The sequence below is a fragment of the Nicotiana sylvestris genome, chromosome 4, assembly GCF_000393655.2.
Source record: "Nicotiana sylvestris chromosome 4, ASM39365v2, whole genome shotgun sequence".
Lineage (NCBI taxonomy): Eukaryota > Viridiplantae > Streptophyta > Magnoliopsida > Solanales > Solanaceae > Nicotiana > Nicotiana sylvestris.
In genome coordinates this window covers 95,065,339-95,084,976 of record NC_091060.1, presented here as the reverse complement: position 1 = coordinate 95,084,976, position 19,638 = coordinate 95,065,339, and the positions used below count along the sequence as shown (strand labels likewise).

The 19,638-nt window shown below is 36.6% G+C and overlaps 3 protein-coding genes across 4 annotated transcripts; 1 reads left to right on the top strand and 2 right to left on the bottom strand.

Moving 5' to 3' along the window:
* Positions 1–3,559: 3,559 nt before the first annotated feature.
* On the bottom strand, positions 3,560–4,307 carry LOC104236632 (uncharacterized). The gene is made up of 2 exons (XM_009790602.1): positions 4,040–4,307; positions 3,560–3,921 (listed from the first exon to the last, which is right to left on the bottom strand). Exons 1-2 carry the CDS (start codon positions 4,305–4,307, stop codon positions 3,560–3,562), a joined length of 630 nt encoding a protein of 209 aa, XP_009788904.1.
* A 1,023-nt stretch (positions 4,308–5,330) lies between these two features.
* LOC138889861 (uncharacterized) lies at positions 5,331–10,504 on the top strand. Its single transcript, XM_070173199.1, has 5 exons — positions 5,331–5,709; positions 7,866–8,402; positions 8,627–9,094; positions 9,319–9,786; positions 10,011–10,504. Exons 1-5 carry the CDS (start codon positions 5,331–5,333, stop codon positions 10,502–10,504), a joined length of 2,346 nt encoding a protein of 781 aa, XP_070029300.1.
* A 4,718-nt stretch (positions 10,505–15,222) lies between these two features.
* LOC104236631 (F-box only protein 8-like) lies at positions 15,223–19,302 on the bottom strand. Of its 2 annotated transcripts, none has more exons than XM_009790601.2 (2): positions 19,152–19,302; positions 15,223–16,732 (listed from the first exon to the last, which is right to left on the bottom strand). In XM_009790601.2, exon 2 carries the CDS (start codon positions 16,702–16,704, stop codon positions 15,508–15,510), a length of 1,197 nt encoding a protein of 398 aa, XP_009788903.1. In that variant the 5' UTR covers positions 16,705–16,732; positions 19,152–19,302; the 3' UTR covers positions 15,223–15,507. The 2 variants fall into 2 exon arrangements, with proteins under 2 accessions (XP_009788903.1, XP_009788902.1); XM_009790600.2 differs by having other exon boundaries at positions 15,223–16,735; positions 19,152–19,301.
* Positions 19,303–19,638: the final 336 nt, after the last annotated feature.

Genomic DNA, 19,638 nt, shown 5'->3' with positions numbered 1-19,638 from the left:
TGCCTTCTTGAATTCTTTAATTTGTTTAATTGGATGTGTCACCTGTCACCTTGATGGTAGTCCACGTGTCATGTCTTTTTCCCACCCATACATCATCCTCTTTTCAGAACTATATAGGGCCTCACATATGGAAGCCACTTTTGTAGTCGCTACAGACAATCACCAAAAGATATGGCAGGTGGAGACAAAGGAATATTAAAAATTTAAGGAAAATATTTGGCATGGATTAGTTTGTTTACTCTCCATGTATACTTGTATTTTGAAGTTTCTAAAGTGTTTATTTTGCTTGTTCTGTCACATATTTAATGAAAAAATAAAAGTATTTTAGACGTACAATAATAGTATGCTTGTCATGTTATTCGTAAAAGGGCCGGCGCAGAAGTTAGCACAGAAAACTTGGATGTTTGTTAGTATAATACGAAAAATTATTCTCTCGAGTACCTATTCTTCCAATATATTTGTAACAAATTGATACTTTATTAAGTTTCTACCAGTTTCAGTTACTCAAGAAGAGCTCTGATCGATTGAGGGGGGGGGGGGGGTTCGATTTGACGTTCATTGGCACATTACTGTATCAAAATTTTCAAGTTTTAGGTATGAACTCTTTTTGGGAATAGACTCTATGTTATGCATGCTATTAAACATGAGAGAGTTGTGCAATCGAAAGCATCGTTATTGAGGGAAAAACATAAAAACAGTCGTAACGTGATGGACACCCAACGACATAACCCCCAAGAGCAAATCCATTGTAATCCCTGCCGAACAAAATGACAAAGAAAAACACAAGGGGGTGCAAGAGTCGCGTACCATCAAACACATACAAGTGGGGCTCCGCGTGTTGGAAACAAAAGGCAGACTCTATAAAAGAGATACGAAATAAAGCTTTTTTTACTGCTCAATTCACTTCCTTAAAAACAAGAACATCTACTGCCTTTTATAGGCTTACAAATTAACTACTAAGCCTAAAAAATAGCAACTAACAGATAATGGAGAACATGAGGAAAAGTGAAAAACATGGTCCACTACTAAGTGATAATACTGTAAAACTAACAAGAAAGACCAAGTAAAAACACAAGTTCACTACGGCTAGAAAAGAGAGTCATGACCAAATCATGTGCAACTGAACTGTTTTGAAGAATTAGTCAACACTCCCCCTTTCTTCAAAATCACATACGCTCATTTGTAGTCTGAAAAAGTCATGCTTGTTGCGAGGCAACGATTTCATAAGAACATTAGCAATTTGATCATTTGTGCCACAAAATTCCAGTGAGATTACTCCACCAATGACTAGATTGCGAATGAAGTGATAGCGAGTGTCGATGTGCTTCGTTCTACTGTGAAAAGCAGGATTCTTTGCCATAACAATTGTTGCCTTGTTGGCACACGATATTTCAGTTCGACTAATATGCTCCTGTTGAAGATCCTTTAACAATTTTCTTAACCAGATAGCTTGACAACTTGCCGTAGTTGCAGCCAAGTATTCTGCTTCCGAAGATGACAAAGCCACTGTATTTTTTTTTCTTTGAACTCCATGAGATTGCTCCAGAACAAGACTAAAAACATTCCCAGATGCGCTCTTGCGATCATCCAAGCTACCTCGCTTCTTCACATAGAGTGTATGTTCATTCTCACTTTTTTTGAACTGGTTCTCTTGAAAAAATGAGTCAAATTTTCTATACCATGCCCGAGGAGCTTGCTTCAGACCATACAATGCCTTTTCCAATATATATACTTTGTTCTTGCCTTCACTAGAAATGAAGCCTTCAGGTTGGGAAACATATACTTCTTCTTGTAAGTCGTCATTTAGGAAGGAAGACTTAATATCAAATTGGTACACAGGCCAACCAAGTTGAGCAGCCAAAGCTAGAATAGTTCTAACCGTTTCAAAGCGAGTTGCTGGTGAGAACGTCTCTTTAAAGTCGATGCCTTGTTGTTGGATTTTGCAACAAGTCGAGCTTATGCCTTTTGACGCATCCATCAGCATTGCATTTTGTTTTGAAAATCCATTTTAGCCCGATAACATTCTTCCCTTCTGGTAAATCAACTAGCTCCTTGGTCTGATTTTTCTCAATGGACTGAATCTTTTCAATCATTGCATTCTGCCACTCTGGTTGCTCTGCAGCTTCTTCATAACACATTGGATCAGCAGCTCTGACAAGGCAAAACTACAAGCTGAATAAACATCTTTCAGCGATCTGAACTTTGCTGGCGTTTCGCTGGATGATGCTGAAGTTGGAGAATGAGAGCTTGCTGGAGTAGAATTTTTGGTACTTCCATGAGAAGAGAAATCAGTATTGCTGCTACCAGGAGAGGAAGGGTCCAAACTTCCTGATTCAACTATCTCCATATGCTCCACATCTGTGTGAAATGGAATATCGACTGATGAATCTTCCTTTTTGTCATTCAACTCCCAAGTTGCTTCTTCATTAAACACCACACTCTTGTTGATAATCACTTTGCCATTAGTAGGATTGTATCGTCTATATGCTTTGGATTGAGGAATATAACCAATGAAAATGCATTTTTCTGATTTTTCATCAAGTTTAGAGAGTAAATTAATCAAAGCATAAGCTATACAACCAAAGACTTTTAAGTGGCTTACTCGTGGTTTTTGTCCCGTCCATGTTTCATATGGAGTCTGATCCAAAACTGCTTTTGTTGGAGAGATGTTCAAGAGGTACACAACTGCTGTCACTGCCTCTCCCCAAAATTTAACAGGAAGTCCTCTTGCATTAAGTAAGCTTCTGGCCATCTCAACCACCGTACGATTTTTTCGCTCGACGACTCCATTTTATTGTGGTGTGTACGGTGCTGTAAGCTCCCTACGAATTCCATTCTATTCACAAAATAAATTAAAATCATTAGATAAAAATTCACCACCACAATTTGTGCGAAGAATCTTTATGTTGCAGCCTGATTGCTTCTCCACGAGTGCCTTGAAATTTCTGAAATTCTCAAAAGCTTCTGATTTAAATTTCAAAAGGTAAACCCAACTCATATGGCTATAATCATCGTAAATAGCAGAAAATACTGACTCCCACCAAGCGACTCAGTCTTTATTGGTCCACACAAGTCAGCATGTACAAGCTCAAGATAGCATGTAGCCCTCCATGATTGTCCTACAGGAAAGGATTTTCTACTTTATTTCCCAAATATGCAACCTTCACACAAGTCAAGCTCACCAATTTCTGATAACCCAGCAACCATATTCTTCTTAGTCAACAATTTTAACCCATTAATATTTGAATGACCATAGCGAAGATGCCAAAGCTGAGTTTCATTAACACCTTTAGCAACTAAAGCATTTTTCACAACATTTGAAACATTAAGGGGAAACATGTTCTGTGTCACATGAACAACTGCAATAGTCTGACCAAATTTTTTTAGCACGAACAATACATTCTCCATTATCAAACAGAATAGAGTAACTACTAGCCATCAATTGTCCAACACTCGGTAAATTATGAGCCAAATTAGGAACAAATTGCACATTACAGAGAAGTTTTACATTACCATGTATTGTCTTTATTGCTATGGTACCTTTGCCTTCAGCTCGAACTTACTTGCCCTCACCAAGTCGAACTTCACTCTTCTGTGACACATCGAGGTCTCTAAGCAAAGACCTTGTGCCAGACATATGGTTCGAGCATCCACTATCAATGAACCAAACACCATCAGAAGAGTTAGTAATTGGAGAATGAGCCATGAACAACTTACTTTCTTCCTCTACTTTCTCTGAGAAATTGGCATGCTTCTGCTCATTTTTTTTGCTTAGTCCAGCAATAAGCTTCAGTATGACTGTACTTCTTGCAATATCAGCATTGCATGTCACTCTTTTGCTAACCTGTCTCATTAAATTGACCTTTGCCTCTGCCGCGGCCTCAACCTCGACCATGATATCCACCTCTTCCTCTACCTCAGCTAGAAAAATTTGCAATTTTTTTTCTGGAGAAAGATGACTCTTATTTCACCTGGAATGCTTTTTATTCAATTTTCTCATGAGACCTGTTTGACCTATCTTCATGTGCTAACAAAAAACTCATTAATTCATCAAATGAATAATTAGATAAATCCTTGGATTCTTCAATTGCAGCAACCACATGCTCAGATTTATTGGTTAAAGACTTCAACGCCTTTGCTACAATAATTTTATCACTAACAATCTCCCCATAAGATTTCATGAGATTAACAATGGAAGAGACTCTAGACATATAATCTTGCACCGATTCATTATTTTTCATGCTCAAAGTTTCAAAATCACGACGCAAAGTTTGCAATTTTACTTCAATTACCTTCTTATCTCCCATATACTCCTACTGTAAAATTTCCCAAGCTTCATGGGAAGTCTCTGCTGCTGAAATTCGGGAGAAGATATCATCATTAAGGGCTTGTTGAATCAGAAATAATGCCTTCGAATCCTTCTTGCAATTTTCCCGTAGCCGTTGTGCATGGCCTTCATCCGTGTCTGGAATCCATTCTCCACCAAGTCCTATAATTCCGGAGACTTGAAGAGAATCTTCATCTTAACACTCCAAAAAGTGATAATTCACCCCTTTGAAAATTGGAAGATATTGGGAGTTACTGTGAGAGTTGGAATTTGCTGCCATTTTTATCTCTGGTTTGTGTTTAGTAACTTTCTCTCTAACTTAGCTATTTGGTGCACGGGAGAATGAAATCTGAAAATAGAAAAGAAGAAGATTTATGTAGTAACCCACTTCTTTTTCTAATAGCTCTGCAAAAGGTAGAATCTATAAAAGAAATATACGAAATAGCTTTTTTTATTGTTCAAATTCACTTCCTTAAAATATAAGAACACCTGCTGTCTTTTATAGGCTTACAATTTAATTACTAAGCCTAAAAAATAGCAACTAATAGATAATAGAGAACTGTTAAAAATGAAGCTGAAAATAGTAAAATTATTTTACTGTTTCAGCTTAAGAGTTATTTACTACATTAATTTATTTTGAATTTGAAATAATTTTGAACTAGTCTTAGGAATTTGTTATTTTTAGCAAATTTTGCGCTGAATTTTAGGTCTTTTATGTTAGCATCTATCTTATAAATTATAATCCAGATGCGCGAAATAATATAAAATTTTAAGCTTTAGTTCCTTTTACATCTATTCCAGTATACTCTTTTTATTTTCATGACATCTTCCCTGTTATTTCTCTTAGTTTCTTTTATCAAGAACCAACAATTGGTATCAAGAGACATCTTCTTAAGGGACCTGAGTAAAAAAAATTCTTGAGTGAGATGGAGACTGAAACGAGTTTTCTCAATTGACTCCTCCAATCTTTGATGGTGAAAATTACCAACTTTGGGCAATGAGAATGAAGACTTACTTGGAGGCTTTACATCTTAGGGAGGTCGTCGAAGAGGATTATGATGTTCTTCCGCTGCCTAGCAATCCCACAATGGCCCAGAGAGTCACAAGGAAAAGAAAACCAAGAAAAACCAAGAAATCAAAGGCGAAGGCAACTTTGTTTGCTGGTGTGTCTGCAACAATTTTCACGAGAGTTATGGCTCTCAAATCAGCAAAAGAAATCTGGGATTATCTGAAGGGAGAATATACAAGAGATGAAAGAATTCGAAGCATGAAGGTGTTGAATTTAATAAGAGAATTCGAGTTGCAAAAAATGAAGGAATCTGAGACTGTCAAAGAATACTCAGATCGGTTGTTTGGCATTGTTACAAAGATAAGATTGCTTGGTACTAAATTTAAAGATTCAAGAATTGTTGAAAAATTCTTATTACGGTGACTGAAAAATATGAAGTAACCATAACTACCTTAGAAAACACAAAGGATCTATTCAAGATTACCTTGGCAAGATTGTTAAATACATTGCATGCACAAGAGATAAGGAGGCTTATAATGCAAGATGGCATGGTTGAAGGAGCATTGACAGCCAACCATAAAACTTAAACCAAGGGTAATGATGATAGGCTATAATTACGTATTTTAGTCTCTTATTACACTCAAATTTACTGCACTTTAATTGAGTTTGAGCTTTAATCGCTAGTGTCTTGCACTAATTGTGTGTTTTATGCCTTGTAGAAGTGATTTCGAGCTATATAGATATTATGGAATAAATTCAAATGATTTAGAGCTTTAAAGTCTGAGTAAAAGCCCAAGTAATTAAGCCGGGATCGTATTCGGAGATCAATGGATGATAGAGCAACAAAACGAAGAATCGAGTAGGCATATTGCGCACTGTCTAATAAAATGCACATAACATTTTTCTCAGAATTCCATTTGGGCTACACAATATAGGGTTGGAAAGATAATTCAAAGGGCTACAACATTCATGTTTTACATTTTTCCAAATTCCAAAAGTAACATGGTGAAGAATGCGATCGCAATCGCGACCGCTGACCTGAGGCGGGTAGAGGCAGTATACCTGCCATATACCGCATTCGTACCGCAGTCGGACCACGGCCGCGGCATCCAGACCTGAAAAAATTGTCCTTTTTCGCGTATGAGAAGATATAATTGTTTGGGTCCGGCCCTACTTGGTATATATACATGGAAAAACGTTATTTTTAAGGGGTTGGACATAATTTAGACCTAGGGAGGCTGAGGTTGGACAGATTTGAGACACAGATTTGACCTAAGGAGGCAGAGACACAATAGGAGCAAGGCGGGGAATTTTTCTACGAGTTTTTCCTTCCTCTTCCTATTTTTCATTGTTGGTTATGACTTTTAGTATTGTAGTTTTACATATTATTATGAATAGCTAATTTGTTATCTAGGGTTTTGATGGAACCTTTTGTAGAATAAATTCTTGTTATGTTTTTATATAATTGAGCCGTAGTATTTTCTCTAGTTGTTCAACTATATTATTCTTGTGGTTGATTGAAGGATCCTCAATTAGCTGTGCCTATTTAGTATGTATTACTCGGGAGAGAGTGCATATTTAGGTAGTTGTTGAACAACATCACTCCCGACGTATGTGAGGAATCAATAACCAAGAGTTTAAAGGTAGGATTAGGGATAACGAAACCCTGGGTGCGATCTAAGTAAGCTGTAATTATAGCCAGCTAGCGCAACTCGGGAGAGTATGTCTAGTTAATTGTCGTAATTACTCGGGAGAGAATTACAATACGCAAAGCGCTCATGATCGGCGGAGAATACTTGGGTGAAATTATAGAAGACATAGAGGGAAGAATTCCGACAATTGAGGAAATCATAACTCTAGACCTCCTTAATCTTGTCTCTAACCCTTAGTATCTGTAGTTGTTAATTTACTATTTTAATTTGTTAGTTAATTAGTTAAACACAAGAATCTTAATATCTATAAGTTAGGAACTGTTCAAGCTTGTCTTCTTGGTGATAGTGAACAGCTGTAGCTAGGCCTTAGTTTTCTGTGGGATTCGACTTCAGACTTGTAAACTGGATTATATTTGCAACGATCACTTGGTCCTTTTTATAAGGCATAGTTGGACGTGATCAAATTTTGGTGCCGTTGCCGGGGAACTAACAGTCTAGTTGTAGTTGTATATATTGCTAGGGTTCAAGTTTGAACTTTTATTTTGTTTTTTCTTTTTCTTTTTTATTTTTCTTATAACTGTTGATTTGAGAAACAAGACATCTTGGAATTATGGGAATTTAGGTGTAGATAATTCTACTATTGATCTCCATACATATTGTGAAGGAAACCACCCGTGGAAAAATTTTCAAAACGTTCCTGAGAGCGAGTTATGTGCGCCAACTCAATCTTATTTATGAAATGTGTGTGATGTGTGTGGTGGTAAAAATGGCCATTTTTATTGTTGCGCTTATATTTCTTATCTTCCCCCAATCCCTTACTATGATAGTTCTACCATTTCTTGTGAAGTTAATAAGAATAAATAACTTGGGGATGTAGACCTAAAGGAGATCAATGATATGTTAAAGTACCTTCTGAAACAAAATAATGAAAAACAATTGGAGATAGAAAGGCAAAAGACAACTATTCGCAAGTTGGAGGCTCAATTGAGTCAAGTGATTGGAGCTTTTAATGCTCAACAAGCCAATATTGAGGATAGTAGCCAAGAAGAGCATGAATTTGAGGTGTTAACTGGGGAGGTCAGAGTAGAACATCAACAACCTATCCAACTAAAATTTGAGGATGTCAATGTTGAAGAAGTGAGACTAGAGTCAGCCAAAGACATTGAGGATACAAATTTTGTTGACTCTAGTATCATTGATGTTGAGGATGCTGAAAGTCCTGAAGTTCATGTGTGTGAGCGCATTGGTCCTCACTCCAAATATTTTTCTACATTGTGCTTGGATGACAATATGGAAATAGAGTCATCCGAGCCGATTGAGAAGTCAAGGAATGAGGAACAAGGAGCCTACATTCTAGAATTTTTCTTGCCAGAAAGACAGGACTACATACCTCATCTAAAAGCCAAAAAGTGTAGTACAATGATTGCTTGGGCCAATTAGATTTGTTCCTCCACCCCCGGAGCATAGCCGAAAACTTGATGCCAAATTGGGGGTTCAATTCATAAGCTCGAGGTGGAGGCAAAAAGTAATTCGCGTCGTGCCGCGACGTTAAATCAAGCGCTTATTGGGAGGCAACCCAACTTTATTGCTTTCTTTTATTTATTTATTTATTTTTAACTGTATTACTTTTGGAGATAGAAAGGCAAAAGATAACTATTCGCAAGTTGGAGGCTCAATTGAGTCAAGTGGTTGGAGCTTTTAATGCTCAACAAGCCAATATTGAGGATAGTAGCCAAGAAGAGCATGAATTTGAGGTGTTAATTGGGGAGGTCAGAGTAGAACATCAACAACCTATCCAACTAAAATTTGAGGATGTCAATGTTGAAGAAGTGAGACTAGAGTCAGCCAAAGACATTGAGGATACAAATTTTGTTGACTCTAGTATCATTGATGTTGAGGATGCTGAAAGTCCTGAAGTTCATGTGTGTGAGCGCATTGGTCCTCACTCCAAATATTTTTCTACATTGTGCTTGGATGACAATATGGAAATAGAGTCATCCGAGCCGATTGAGAAGTCAAGGAATGAGGAACAAGGAGCCTACATTCTAGAATTTTTCTTGCCAGAAAGACAGGACTACATACCTCATCTAAAAGCCAAAAAGTGTAGTACAATGATTCCTTGGGCCAATTAGATTTGTTCCACCACCCCCGGAGCATAGCCGAAAACTTGATGCCAAATTGGGGGTTCAATTCATAAGCTCGAGGTGGAGGCAAAAAGTAATTCGCGTCGTGCCGCGACGTTAAATCAAGCGCTTATTGGGAGGCAACCCAACTTTATTGCTTTCTTTTATTTATTTATTTATTTTTAACTGTATTACTTTTGGAAATAGAAAGGCAAAAGACAACTATTCGCAAGTTGGAGGCTCAATTGAGTCAAGTGGTTGGAGCTTTTAATGCTCAACAAGCCAATATTGAGGATAGTAGCCAAGAAGAGCATGAATTTGAGGTGTTAACTGGGGAGGTCAGAGTAGAACATCAACAACCTATCCAACTAAAATTTGAGGATGTCAATGTTGAAGAAGTGAGACTAGAGTCAGCCAAAGACATTGAGGATACAAATTTTGTTGACTCTAGTATCATTGATGTTGAGGATGCTGAAAGTCCTGAAGTTCATGTGTGTGAGCGCATTGGTCCTCACTCCAAATATTTTTTTACATTGTGCTTGGATGACAATATGGAAATAGAGTCATCCGAGCCGATTGAGAAGTCAAGGAATGAGGAACAAGGAGCCTACATTCTAGAATTTTTCTTGCCAGAAAGACAGGACTACATACCTCATCTAAAAGCCAAAAAGTGTAGTACAATGATTGCTTGGGCCAATTAGATTTGTTCCTCCACCCCCGGAGCATAGCCGAAAACTTGATGCCAAATTGGGGGTTCAATTCATAAGCTCGAGGTGGAGGCAAAAAGTAATTCGCGTCGTGCCGCGACGTTAAATCAAGCGCTTATTGGGAGGCAACCCAACTTTATTGCTTTCTTTTATTTATTTATTTATTTTTAACTGTATTACTTTTGGAGATAGAAAGGCAAAAGACAATTATTCGCAAGTTGGAGGCTCAATTAAGTCAAGTGGTTGGAGCTTTTAATGCTCAACAAGCCAATATTGAGGATAGTAGCCAAGAAGAGCATGAATTTGAGGTGTTAATTGGGGAGGTCAGAGTAGAACATCAACAACCTATCCAACTAAAATTTGAGGATGTCAATGTTGAAGAAGTGAGACTAGAGTCAGCCAAAGACATTGAGGATACAAATTTTGTTGACTCTAGTATCATTGATGTTGAGGATGCTGAAAGTCCTGAAGTTCATGTGTATGAGCGCATTGGTCCTCACTCCAAATATTTTTCTACATTGTGCTTGGATAACAATATGGAAATAGAGTCATCCGAGCCGATTGAGAAGTCAAGGAATGAGGAACAAGGAGCCTACATTCTAGAATTTTTCTTGCCAGAAAGACAGGACTACATACCTCATCTAAAAGCCAAAAAGTGTAGTACAATGATTGCTTGGGCCAATTAGATTTGTTCCTCCATCCCCGGAGCATATCCGAAAACTTGATGCCAAATTGGGGGTTCAATTCATAAGCTCGAGGTGGATGCAAAAAGTAATTCGCGTCGTGCCGCGATGTTAAATCAAGCGCTTATTGGGAGGCAACCCAGCTTTATTGCTTTCTTTTATTTATTTATTTATTTTTAACTGTATTACTTTTGGAGTGTCAATTTTTTATGTTCTAGGAGCATGGAAAGCAAAGGTATTGGAAGAATGCAACAATAAACCAAATGGTTGGAACTAAGTGTGAGGTACCCACACGGAGGACCAAGCTTGGGAGAAGTCTGAGTACCTCATGAGCTATTAGTGCTTCGGCTTTTGGCCTACTAGGGAGTCTCTTTTACCCTTTTATTAATTATGGTGTGCATTGGGGACAATGCATAATTTTAAGTGTGGGGTGAGGAGATTGTCTAGGTGATTTTCTATGTTATTTCAGTTGTGCTAGTTTAATTGAATAATTTTTTTTAAAATAGAAAATATTGGACTTTTCCCGACGATGGATCTATTAGACAATTTTCTTGAGGGATTTAAATCTAAAGAAAAAAATAAAATAAAAAGATTTTCTTTTGTTAGGTAGTGTAGTAATTCTCCCTTGGTTTTCCTTTGTGCCGCAGTTCTTTTCCATGGGTTTTGTTTGAACCGGGTGTAGTTAGTTTTATTTTTGGAGTAGGAGTCGTTGTGTTTTGAATTGAATCAATATCTCTCGACTTTGTTATGCCTTGAGAATAGTGAGTACTTGGGTTGTGACGCTTAGGCTCAATTTTTAACTCTTGTATAAGTACCTTAAATTTGCTTAACTGCTTTGACTAGAGTGTCTTGATGAGTGCAATCCTGAGTGAGTTATGTGTCATGCGTGTGTAAGGATTTGTTATATTCTGTGCATTGCATTTGATGCCTAGAACTTGCCCTGTGTGTTTGCAAAGCGAAATAGTAGTTTTGTTTAACCTTGGAAGTGATATAGGAGTTTCTTTGTTGAGCCAGATATGTATATTTTACCCACCTAATTGTTATGTATCGTAGTTAACCCATTTGAGCCTGTAATCTTGTTTCTTTGGCAATCACATTACAAGCCTTACCCATTAGTTTGAATTAATCATCTATTTGAACCTTGTAACCTCTCATGAGCACTTAAATTGTTTACGAACTTTGTAAAAGTTAAAGTGTGGGGTGGTTGGTTTGGCTTTTGAGTGGAACTAATTAAATAAGGAGAAAGGTGCACTATTTTGAAAAAGTAAGAGCCACTTGAATTGAAAAAAAAATAGTTGGATTGTTGTAAAAAAAAAAAATCCTTGATAAGTGGTGGCTCTTGATGTAAGTGTGCTTAAAGAAGAATGGGGTAATATACGTTGATGTGAAGGTGGAGTTTTGATTTGACATAAGTATTAGGTTTGAATGTTAAAGTATATGTATTAAAGTGCTTAGGGAGGTGTAGTCACTCTTATATCTAAATGTATCCTACCTGTCCCATAGCCTACATTACAACCAAATAAAGTCCTAATTGATCCTAGATTGAATGAGCTCGATTAGTGGAGTAGTACACTACGGGCAAGCTTATGGTGCATCTTTTGTGGCATATGAATGTTATTTCTGAGAGTGAGTGAATTCTTTCTATCTTGAGTTCCTAAGTGTTCTTAAATTTTATTGTGTGGAACTACTCTATTTTGTTGTATAAGAGCACTTGATTCATGAAGGAAATGTAATGTCAGTGACCTCTATGTTAGAGTAAGTGGGTGAATTGTAAATAATGCATGGTACTTGTGAGTCAAATCTTGAGGTGAATATGTTATGCTTTTGTGCTTAGTCTATTTTAAATACTCTTGGTGTGATGAGTTAGGAGAATTGTTTAAAAAGGTCGTGTCTATAAAAAAGTGTAGTTTGATTGCTCGAGGACGAGCAATGGTTTAAGTTTGGGGTGTTGATCATAGGCTATAATTACGTATTTTAGTCTCTTATTACACTCAAATTTACTGCATTTTAATTGAGTTTGAGCTTTAATCGCTAGTATCTTGCACTAATTTTGTGTTTTATACCTTGTAGGAGTGATTCCGAGCTATATGGATGTTATGGAATGAATTCAAGTGATTTGGAGCTTTGAAGTTTGAGTAAAAGCCCAAGTAATTAAGCCGGGATCGTATTCGGGGATCAATAGATGATTGAGCAACAAAACGAAGAATCGAGTAGGCATATTGCGCACTGTCTAGTAAAATACACATAACGTTTTGCTCAGAACTCTATTTGGGTTCCACAATATATGAGCCGTAGTATTTTCTCTATTTGTTCAACTATATTATTCTTGTGATTGGTTGAAGGGACCTCAATTAGTTGTGCCTATTTAGTATGTATTACTCAGGAGAGAGTGCATATTTAGGTAGTTGTTGAACAACATCACTCCCGACGTATGTGAGGAATCAATAACCAAGGGTTTAAAGGTAGGATTAGGGATAACGAAACCTTGGATGCGATCTAAGTGAGCTGTAATTATAGCCAGCTAGCATAACTCGGGAGAGTATGTCTAGTAAATTGTCGTAATTACTCGGGAGAGAACAACACGCGCTCATGATCGATAGAGAATACTTAGGCGAAATTATAGAAGACATAGCGGAAGGGATTCCGACAATTGGGAAAATCATAACTCTAGACCTCCTTAATCTTGTCTCTAACCCTTAGTATCTGTAGTTGTTAATTTACTATTTTAATTTGTTAGTTAATTAGTTAAACACAAGAATCTTAATATCTATAAGTTAGTAACTGTTCAAACTTGTCTTCTTGGTGATAGTGAACAGTTGTAGCTAGACCTTAGTTCTCTGTGGGATTCGACTCCGAACTTGTAAACCGGATTATATTTGTAATGACCGCTTAGTCCTTTTTATAAGACATAGTTAGGCGTGATCAGGTAATAATGCAAAGAAAAATTTCCCACCTTGTCAGCACTGTGGCAAAAAAGGTCATCCACTATTCAAATGTTGGAAGAGGCTAGATGCAAAGTGCAAAATTTGCAACCAACTTGGTCATGAAGCTTTAATTTGCAAAGGCAAATCTCAAAAGCATAAAGCAGATGCCCAAGTCGCCAATGAAGAGGAAGAAGATCACTTGTTTGTGGCAACTCTTCTTTCAACCAAGAAATTTGATTTTTGGATGACTGATAGTGGTTGTACAAACCACATGACATATGACAGAAATCTTTTCAAAGAATTCAAGTCTATGGAAAATAAGAAAGTCAGAATTGGGAATGGTGATTATATTCTTGTTAAGGGAAAAAGAACTGTTGCAATCCCAACAAAGTCAGGTACTAAAAAAATTTCAAATGTTCTTTATGTTCCTCATATTTATCAAAATTTATTGAGTGTTGGACATGGAAAAAATATTTAAAGTATTCTTTGAAGATAAACATTGTTTCATTTATGATGCAACTGGAATTGAGATTTTAAGGGTTAAAATGTGAGGTAAAAACTTCTTATTTAATCCAACAAAAGATGAAAAATGGAGCCAAAAGAATCTACAAAGTGCAGATAATTCTCCAAATGAGCACATATGTGAAAATGAGGCAAAGAAGAAGTTGTCAATATTTCAGACAAATAAAATTTGGAAGAAACTTGACAAGCCTCAAGGCAAAATGAAATCTGGAAGAAAGTTGACCAGCCTCAAGGCAAGATGCAAATGAAGCCGAAAAAAGAGCCAACTTATTTCATTGAAAATCATAAGATGCAGCAAAATAGAAAAGTGAACTCAATTTAGTGCAAGTCCAAAGATCAGTTGGCAGATTTACGTACAAAGTCGCTTCCGATTAAAGGTTTACAAGGCATAAATTCAGAATTTGCAGCTTCAAAAACAAGGAGGAATGTTAGAAATATGTTTTAGAAGCTGAAAATAGTAAAATTATTTTACTTTTTCAGCTTAAGAGTTGTTTATTGCAGTAATTTATTTTGAATTTGAAATAATTTTGAACTAGTCTCTAGGAGTTTGTTATTTTCAGCAGATTTTGTGCTGATTTTTAGGTCTTTTAAGTTAGCATTTATCTTATAAATTGTAGTCTAAATGCAGTGAAATAATATAAAATTTTAAGCTTCTGCTCCTTTTACATCTATTCCAGTATATTTTTTTTTATTTTCCTGTCATCTTCCCGTATTATTTCCCTTAGTTTCTTTTATCAAGAACCACCAAGAACATGAGGAAAAGTGAGAAACATGGTCCACTACTAAGTGATCATGCTGTAAAACTAACAAGAAAGACCAAGTAAAAACATAAGTCCACTACTGCTAGAAAAAAGAGTCACGACCAAATGATGATCAACTCAACTGTTTTGAAGAATTAGCCGACACCGCGCGGCCCATAGCATCATGCAACGGAATACACAATCGATAACGCGAGCAAGAAATTATTTATATAAAGGTCCTCAGGCATCAACATAGTTATATAGGTCGCGGACAGGGACATGAAACCTTGTGTATAACCCATTAGGAATAATCAAGAGCCTTTATGAGTACAAAAAGAATACATCAATGTACTCCCGACTATGCAAAAGAATAAGAATTCTAAAATAGGGCACCACGGGAGTGAGGGGACATGTGTGGATGAAATACCCCAACCTCGAGCACGTTTTAAATATCATTGAACAAGTGATGGGTTGAATTCCAAAAATGAGAGTTCAAGTAACATAGGAGCGACATTAGCCAAGGACCAATCAAAACTAACATCAACTGGACTAACCCCATACTATAAATGCATATATCATCACATAATACACCCTTGTCAATTTAACCTTCAAGCCATTACAGCACCAAGACCAACCCATGGGTATAGTTTTTCTGTCAATTCTTCATCTACAAAATGTTGCTACTCTTCACTTAGCACCACACTTGCAGGGCTTTACAGACATATTACTAATATGGGAAATACAGCTCGGGCAAAACTAGATTAGTTCTATTTCCTATGGACATTCTGTTCCAAACTAAGATAAAATGCAGTGTTAGATTTTATATAACAACCAACAGGCCCGGATCTTCTTCGTAATCTATATTGAAGAAGTGGTCGATTTTCTTGACTGCATTGTCCTGGCCGAGGTTATCGTTTCCTCTCGTTATTGGAACTAGGCTCTCCTTGTAATTGAAAACCCAACATTGACCCCAGGTTCGGTCCAGCTGAAATCCAAGCTCTGTAACTTCTCTTGTTGTAGGATCATATAGCACCAGCTGTGAAGTTTCAGTGATTTTGAAAATCATCTTATCATCCTCCCAGATGCCGCGAGGCCAATGAGCATCTATAAGAGGTTGAACAGTAAGAACTTTGGTCCAACTACCCTCTTGTTTCATTACCCACACTTCATATATGGATGTCATAGCCTTACCAGGCTGGTCACAAACTAAGAGAGCAAGCGAGTCACCACGCAACATAAGTGCTCCCCACCGTGCTTTTGGAATATCTAGTGCGTGCATCTCCCCAAACTGTTCACTGGCCATGTCAAATGAGCGTATCCTGCAGATTTTGTCTAGGCCTCCTGAGAGCCAATAATATACCCCGTTGAGATAAGTGGCACCAATGGTTTCATTTAAGTGACAACAGGAAGGGAATTCAGATCTCAGGTTCTTCCATGAGTTGTTGCGTAACGAATAGACACTGACAAAGACTCGAGTGAAAGCACCTTGTCCAAAGTTATCCCAAAATCTTCGAATACATACAACCTTATAATCTCGAGTCGACGGGTCATATCCCAGTGCAAATTGTTCATCATAATCCTCTGACTGAAGCTCAAAAGACACAGGAGGCAGAGGCCAGAACTCTCTGGTGGAAGGATTCCACAAAGCCAAGCAAACATCGTCGTCATAAAACGGTTTTTGCACCAAGAATAAGCCATCAACCGGGCCAGTAATGGACATGAAATCAGTCCTCTGAAACTGATAGAGAGTTTTTTGTTCAGGGGTCACACCTGGAACTATTTTACCAGGGAGCAAGCAAAAAGCAACGGATTTTGATAAATTTGATATTGTTAAGTTACAAATGAGGAGACGGGCACGATTGTTCTTGTAATGAAAATGTTTTTCTATGAAACTTGGACTTTTGATGAGAGCATACCAATGCTTGGACACACATTTGAAACGCAAGAGTGACTCCACAGGCAACCTCAATAGAATTTCCACTAATAGATCTTCTGGTAAAGGACGGCTACCATCCATACTGGTGGTCGTTTGCTCCCCAATTTATCTTCTAGAAATATAAGCAAATATATGGTATATAAGAAACAAAATGACACAACATACAAACATGTTGAGAGAGAATCACGAAAACAGGCAATAATAAAACATAAAGTGCAATTATAAAAAAAAGCAAGAAGCACTATTATCATGTGATCAAATTATAATCAAACTTAGGAAAACTGAAAAGACAAAAACAAGTAGAAAAATGGACACAAAAGAATTCAAAAATGGCTACAATTTGGTAGTATTTCCCTGCTTGGAGAAGAAGAAAGACTAGATCAAGAAAAATGAAACCTCGTAACGGAAAAAAAAGAAAAGAAATAGAAGTGCAAGTTGCAGCTGCAACACCCCACATGAAAAATTAGAAGAAAAACCAAGGGTTTCTCATCTCTCTAATGTAATTCTTGATTTGTCATCTCTCTAATGTAATTCTTGACTATGTTACATGCAAGTCAACTTGAGCTTTTATATCTGTCCCAATATATACAGCAACCAGCAGTGGCGGATCCAGAATTTTGAGCAAGGGGTAAAAGTGAATAGTAAAAAGTTTCTTCAAAGAGGTTCATCGAAAAAAAATTAATCCAAATGTAACGTCAAACGGGTTCATCAAAAAAAGTTGAATGTAAACTAAAGTATTGTTAAAAATCAAACTAAATATGTTAGATCAAAACTAATACAGTGAATGTTATTTTGAAGTAATCTTTTTTTTTCCCAAAAGAAAAAAATTAAAACACTTGTGTAAAAGGCATTTAAAAGAAGAAAAGGCAAAAATAATCATACTATAAGAAACAAAAAATGAACTGAAGATGATCGCAAAAATAACTTATAAGTAAAAAAAAATCCTAATTAAAAGTATAAAAACAATATACTTGCTCTAGAGAATGTTTGTATTACTGAGAAACATAAATACACACACACCCATAATAAGTATTTCAATTACATAATAAGTATTTTTATTACATAAGTAATTATTTTAATAGTGAAAAGTGTTAGGAAGAAGAATTTCAAGTAGTAAAGTCTAGTGTTATCGAAGGCGAAAAACGCAAAAAAGCTCTAAGGTCCATTGAAGCTTTAAGCGCAATGTGCAAATAAAGTGTGGGTTTTAATGAAAAAAGCGCAACTGGAGAAAAAGTAATAATATGTATATGTAGTCCAAGACTAATAATTATAAGCATGAATAACAAATATATGGGCAAAGAAATTTAAAAAAAATTACGAAAAAGTAAAATATCAATTGTTTAATGTCGCCTTTTCAGGATTACACTCATTGGTAGGGAAAAGTATGCCTTAAAGCCTTGATGCGATACTAAAGCGCCCATAAAGCGAGGCGAAGCGCTCAACATGTTTTGAGCTTCGCTTTAGGGCTTAAGCGCGCCTTTGACAACACTGGTAAAGCTTATGGCCATTTTCTATATTGGGAACATCAATTTTTAGTACTAAAACACCTTTAGTTTATTGGTCTTCATACAGGGATAAGAATATTAATCCCGGTACGAATATTGGGGTAATAGGTATTCCATGTTTGGTTGTGAGTATTAGCTAATACCAGTGTAAAACTGTAAATTTTATACCAAAATGGTGGTATTAGCTACACTCAATGTAGGAGGTGGGACAAAAACTCCCATGGGATATCCCATAACTGAACCGAATGACCAAAGCGGTAGAAAGAAAAAGTATTGCAAAGTGGGGGAATCAAACGTGCGACCACAATGAGCTTTTGAACCCCTTGACCAGTGAGCTAAGTTGTTGGGTTGTGTTAGAGGAATTCAAGATATAATACTTCTTCTGAGACAAAAGTTTAACCTTATATACACATTATCATTTAATGAACCCCTTCCGGCCCTGGCTGCATCCCTAGCCACCAGGGACAATCAGGGGCGGAGGTAGGGTATAATTTAAGGGTTCGGCCGAACCCATTAGCTTTTGCATAGACCCTGTATTTATATTTGAAAATGTATTAAGTTTATATTAATATATAATTGCGAACTCAGTAACTAAAACATGTTATGGGTTTGGTGTCAAATTCATAACCCACAAACTTTAAATCCTAGCTCCGCCTTGGGGACCATCACTAAAAGATATGGCCAAAGTAGATTTCAACCTCTACATCTCAACTTAGCACAAACATCAATTTTGCAGGTAATAACATAATTTAAGAACCATGAAAAGTAAACAAAAAGCTTGGAAATGGAACAAGTGTTTCTTAACACAACTTGCAAATGATTCTAACAATTGAAACTTGAAAGATGCAAAGGAATGACCCTTTGAGGGGGGGGGGGGGAATCTAATCAAAAAGCAAAGCATTACCATTAATACAGAACCATAAAGATGATAACAAAAAACCATAACAGAAACAAAGAGGCGAAACCCTATATAGACAAATTAAAAGAACAAAAAGAAGTAGTTAGAAAAATTAGAAATCTAACCTTATGAGCTGATGAATAAGAGTTGGTGACTCTAAGAAGGAAAAGATACAGAAAAAATGCAGAAATTAGATATGAGAAAGAACAGAGGACAGAAGTGAAGAAGAAGCAAAAGCTTGTCACTTTATTTAATGCTTTTTGTCAGTTTTATTATAAAAAAATGTGCAATACTATTATTTAATGCTTTGACCCTCTCTCTCTTATCCACAAAAATAATCTCTTTTCTTATATTAATTCAATGATACACCAAACAAGATATATAAAAAGCTGTAAGAAATAAAGGGTTGTGAATAATTTGTATGGGTCAATATCTGGTCAAGGTGACCTCGCACTGAAAGAGGCCAATCAAGAATTAATTAGGCCAAGGTCATGTTTAAAAAACAACACTGGCGAGCCGAGCAGTTAAGGACTTAAGGTTGAGGTCGAGCATTTAGATCGATCAAAACGACTAGTTTAGTAATAAGATATTTTAAGTAGGTAAGGGATATGT

Coding starts and splice junctions, on each gene's coding strand:
- LOC104236631 (XM_009790601.2), bottom strand. CDS start 16,704: ATGGATGGTAGCCGTCCTTTACCAGAAGATCTATTAGTGGAAATTCTA.
- LOC138889861 (XM_070173199.1), top strand. CDS start 5,331: ATGAAGACTTACTTGGAGGCTTTACATCTTAGGGAGGTCGTCGAAGAG. Junction 5,710..7,865: donor TACAAAGATAAGATTGCTTG/GTACTAAATTTA, acceptor TTGGGGATGTAG/ACCTAAAGGAGATCAATGAT. Junction 9,787..10,010: donor TCTAAAAGCCAAAAAGTGTA/GTACAATGATTG, acceptor TTTTGGAGATAG/AAAGGCAAAAGACAATTATT.
- LOC104236632 (XM_009790602.1), bottom strand. CDS start 4,307: ATGGGAGATAAGAAGGTAATTGAAGTAAAATTGCAAACTTTGCGTCGT. Junction 3,922..4,039: donor TTCATTTGATGAATTAATGA/GTTTTTTGTTAG, acceptor AAATTTTTCTAG/CTGAGGTAGAGGAAGAGGTG.